The sequence below is a fragment of the Dermacentor variabilis genome, chromosome 11 (genome assembly GCF_050947875.1).
Source record: "Dermacentor variabilis isolate Ectoservices chromosome 11, ASM5094787v1, whole genome shotgun sequence".
In the NCBI taxonomy this organism is placed as follows: Eukaryota; Metazoa; Arthropoda; class Arachnida; order Ixodida; family Ixodidae; genus Dermacentor; species Dermacentor variabilis.
The window spans coordinates 54520162-54524886 of record NC_134578.1 but is presented as its reverse complement, the minus strand read 5'-3'; the positions used below and the strand labels follow the sequence as shown (position 1 = coordinate 54524886).

The following is a 4725-nucleotide window of genomic DNA, read 5'->3' as shown; positions in this document are numbered from 1 at the left end:
TTTATTTAGCCCGTATTGAGCAACAGAAAGATGTATCAGGAGTTTCCCCTGTTGCTGTACAATTTGATTATTGATACTTTTCCTCTAATTATAATCATTGACATGTTGAATAATTACAGACTAATTATCTATTTGGGCGGAATGAAAAAAATAATCTGAGCATCTCCAAGCGACGGCAAACATTACTTTGGTTCCTTCCAGCTACGTAGCATTTGCATATCTTTAAAGTTTGGCTCAAGTTAAGTGAAACACCCTGTATTGTTTTGCTTCGTTTTGTATCTGATGAATCCAGTAAACGTCATCCGAGTCACTGTAGCAAAGAAACGCGTTCGACTGGTATTGAAAAAACGCTGTCCTTTTTTCTTTATTTAAAGTCTGTGTAATGTGTCGCCGGCGGAGATTATGTCGCAGTCGAACTAGCTTGTCGATGCTTGTCTGCTATAAACATATATAACAGCCAAATACGCCAGTAGCTACCACATTATTTATTCATTTTGTTTTTGGTGACGCAGGCGCTTAACACAGGCTTGCGTTTATTGGGCACTAGCTGCTTGTGAAATAGGCATGAATATTTGCCAAACGACACATGCCCAGATTTTTTAATACTGTCCTTTATCGTTTGCCTCCTAACACTAATAGTTTGTCAAAAGTTGGTGCCACCTTTTCTTTCTTTGTGCTCGCCGTCCCTGTGAGAGCTTGTGATCGCCTCATGTGAAACCAGTTCATGATTTGATTTTTTTCTTTTGGTTAAAATTTTTGTCCATGTTTGGGGGAATCTATAATTTCTCCCGATATTTGGTAGCACAACACCACTACCTTCAAAGAAAAACTCTGCTAACATATTTTCTCACTTTTTAAGTATTCTAATGAAGGCCACAATTAACAAAAAATAGATTTTTTATTACCTTTAAATCATTATTTGCACGTTATTGCTCTGAGTTGCACGCCATTGCACTTTACACTGAGCTCAGATGGTGGTGTGCCCGGTTCGTTTACAACTAACGGCTTGCGTAAAATTATGAAACCGTAAAAGCTTATTAAATGAGTTGAACATTATGTTGCCGGCCAGCATTTCTCTAACATTATGCTCTAGCTAGGAACACACGGGACACTGAGCATCAGTCTCTGTAAGAACCTGTTCATGCTTGTTCCGAACTTTGACCGCTGGACCGCCTTCAATGCGACGTAGGCGGGAAAACCTGCCAGGACACACCCGAGTGCGATTGCGTATTGCGAGACTTGTGTCGCTGCTAAGACGGGGACCAGGGCAACCGTGAGGGAAATGGCGATGTCGACGAAGACAAGCCATGTCGGCACGCTGATGGGTCTGTCGGCATCCTTCATGGTCACACGCAGCCTGAGCTTTGCTAGCATCACCATTATAGTCATGAGGCTAAGCACTGTCATGCCACCTTTGACCAGTAAATCCACAGAGCCTGTCACGGCGAAGAGTATGGCGCTGCAGCACCTAGAGGCTATTGCGACTATTGGCAGTGAAGAGTTCATCGTGATGAGCGAGAATGCCCAAGGCAGGTGCCTCTTGCGGGCGGCAGCCATGAGCAGTCGGCTGTGGCTGAGAAAACTGGAACTCATCGTTCCGAAAGTGCACACACACACAATTACTGGCACAAGGTAAACGCCCGCCACGCCCCATGTGGCCCGGGCAAAGGTAACTGCTGTTGCCTCTGAAGCCATAACACCGTCGAGGTCCAGGACCACAAAGTAGGCCATGTTCGTGAAGACAAGCAGCACAGTCACGAGGAAAAGACCGCCAATGAGTGACCTGGGTATGGTTCGCGAAGGATCGGACATCTCTTCGGCCATGCAGGCCACCATAGCACTGAAAAAAAAGAATAAATTGGCAGCGTCAAGGTATGTGCCTGGAACACGCAAAAAGACTAGACATGCCTGTCCCAAGCGTTCACAGGCATGCCCGTTCGTAACCCCTCTATGTCATGCTCATGTTTCCTCCCCCGCATGCAGTTAAGATCTAACATCACAGTTAGTCAAGACTTTTCACCTGCAGCTCGACTAGCCCGTGAAAAAAAAACTAATTGAGTTTGCTAAATATTAATCACGATAACCCCAGCTTAAATTCAGCTACAGGAAACTGCTATAAAAAACAAATGGTACATGTACCACTCTGCTCCGTTTGTACCCAGGAGGTGCAAAGAGGCAGCGTCGGCCTCAACCTCGCTGGCGCTCCTCCGCAACGCGCTCCTACATTTATGGACTCATGCGTCCCTAAATGTAGGAGCGCATGCGCTGTAGTTGTGCGCCTGAAATGTCGTTGTGTGCATGCAGAAGTATTGAAATCAGCAATCTTTATACTAACATCAGAAGTGTTCCCAAGAACCACAGGTCATCACCATACAAAATCCGCACATATTTTGCTAATACAACAGCTCTGACTAAAACGTGGCTCTCGAATGACGTTCATGAATCCGAATATTTTGATTACAGTAAACAAGTCACGGCTTATGGTATTGACTGGACAGAGCGTCGTGGTGGCGGCGCACTTCTTGCCATTTCGAAACGCATCCCATTGTCATCAGTAATTTAGAAATAATGTGGGCTACAGTAAATATCAACCATAAAAAGAAAAGTTGAGTCGTTTGCTACCATCCAGGGTCCCCTTCCTCCGCCTTTGCCAATGGTGATGTGATCGCTTACATCAGGAGAAAGTATCCTTCTATACCTTTTTTTTCTATTTTGTGACATTTTTAACCTTACTGGCCGCGAACTTGCAATTTCGACATGGCGGTGCTCCGAGGAGGCACATGACGTGACAATGCGCGCCTCGCCGCGGATATTTCTCTCTCGCTCCATAGTCACTACTGTGCATGCGCCACTAGTGGCGCCGAGCCACAGGTGTTCCGCCGCTGCGCAGTGCCGAGCCTTTCGCAGCCGCCGTTTGGTTTGACGTCACATCACGTTCCTCGTCGTTGCGCTTGCCTCCGCTCGCTTCGCCAGCTGCGTCGCATGCCTGATAACATGTCGGAGGATCGAAAAGGAGAGCTCGTGTGCGCCGCAACCACAGTTTAGGCGGCAGTATGGACGGCGACAATTCTGATAAGCAGGAGGAGGCCTGGAATTGACATCGTAACGAGATGAAGAGAAAACGAATTGCCCAGGAAACAGAAGAAGAACGCGCCGAACGACTGGCTAAACGCCGTAGCATAGCGAGACAACAAGACTAATCTGGACTTGCAATCAAAAATAACCACGGCTAACCATGCTATGCCTTAGCTTTCGCTAAGTATATCCTGGCATAGCCGAGGTAAGCCACTGCCAATTTTTGTAACAGAGTTTCGGAAGACGGTCTACCTTCGTTATTATCACGCTCTTCTGGTTCAAAAGAATGTTTTCGTCGACTCGGTAACCTGGGTCCTAAATGTGTCTTGGTCACTCATAACTTACCCGGTATTTGCGACCAATTAGCACTGAATATTCACCTTCATACGTCGTTACTGAAACTTCCGAAAAGCATCTTGTGCTATAAAACACCACACACCACCATAAAGCTTCCGAAAAGCAAGAAAAAGTGTGGAGACTATAGGAAAGCTAACTTAGAAGTAGTAAAGAAGGAGTTTAGTGAATTTCTTATTGTATTTTTGAAAGATTTTGATAATTGTACTGCACAGCCAAACTGGAATATATTTTTTTAGTGGGGCGGCAGAGGTAAATGACTAACCAGTAACCACATTCCAACCCGTCCTATAACCTGTAATCCGTGCGCGCCTTTGTACAATAATTGTTTAAAGTAAATATTCAACAAAATATGGACGTCTGTATCGTTCCGCGAAGCAGTCACCCACTGATACACTTGGAAAGCTTACGCATTCACATCTAATACCTATGTAGCAACACTCAAATACTCTAGAGAAACATTCTAATTACCCCTATTGTAATTTACGCTGATAACTAATGTAAAGAAGATTCTTACACGTTATATATTCGCGTTCTGATGGTCTATCACTCTTGAAAATTTATCTGGAACACTTGTTGCAGAAAATCTTTGTGCAACTCTCCTGAATAATATTTCTGTTTTGTGTATATCTCGTGGACTGTCGATAGTGGGTTACCTGTCTTGAATGATTCTAAATTTTAACTGTGCCTTCAGAAACTGCTTACGTTCGCGGCGTATTTTGGCTAACAAGTTCACTGCAGATACCAGGGTTGATCCCGAAATATGGTTCCCAAAGAACTGCAGCCACACGCGAAGGTGCGAGGTGAAATCCGGCAACACTGCTGTGCGCGGCTGTTCCCTCACTCTCGATTCCCCCCGGCCGCGCTTCGCTGCACCACATATTCTTGGCTCAGCAGCCGTCCGATATTGAGGTTCCCAATGTTGATCCCGCCAAGTGCGAGATTCGTTCCTAATTCGATTTCGTCACGTCAAAGGGACTCCACCCGTGGATATTCGTTGTCCGTTGACAGAGGTGTATGGCGATAAGTATAAGTCCGTTCAACACGTCCGAAAGTGGTGCAGGGAGTTTAGTGCCCATCGAAAGGAAGTCCACGATGAAGAACGGAGGGAAAGGCCGTCAGTTTCGGAGGCGGTTCTCGAAATGGTCCAACGCGAAATGCTTCAAAACAAGAAGATCGCTGTCCACGAACTTGTTGCTGAGATTCGTGGGAGTTCTTACGGTACAGTGGAAAGAGCTTTGACTGAAAAATTGGGTATCACGAGTATTGTGTTCAATGGGTACCGCGGCTATTGAC

The 4725-nt window shown here is 45.6% G+C and overlaps 1 protein-coding gene across 1 annotated transcript; it reads right to left on the bottom strand.

Moving 5' to 3' along the window:
* Positions 1-1089: 1089 nt before the first annotated feature.
* LOC142563273 (Y+L amino acid transporter 2-like) lies at positions 1090-1836 on the bottom strand. The gene has a single exon (XM_075673827.1). The coding sequence runs from the start codon at positions 1834-1836 to the stop codon at positions 1090-1092; it is 747 nt and encodes a 248-aa protein (XP_075529942.1).
* Positions 1837-4725: the final 2889 nt, after the last annotated feature.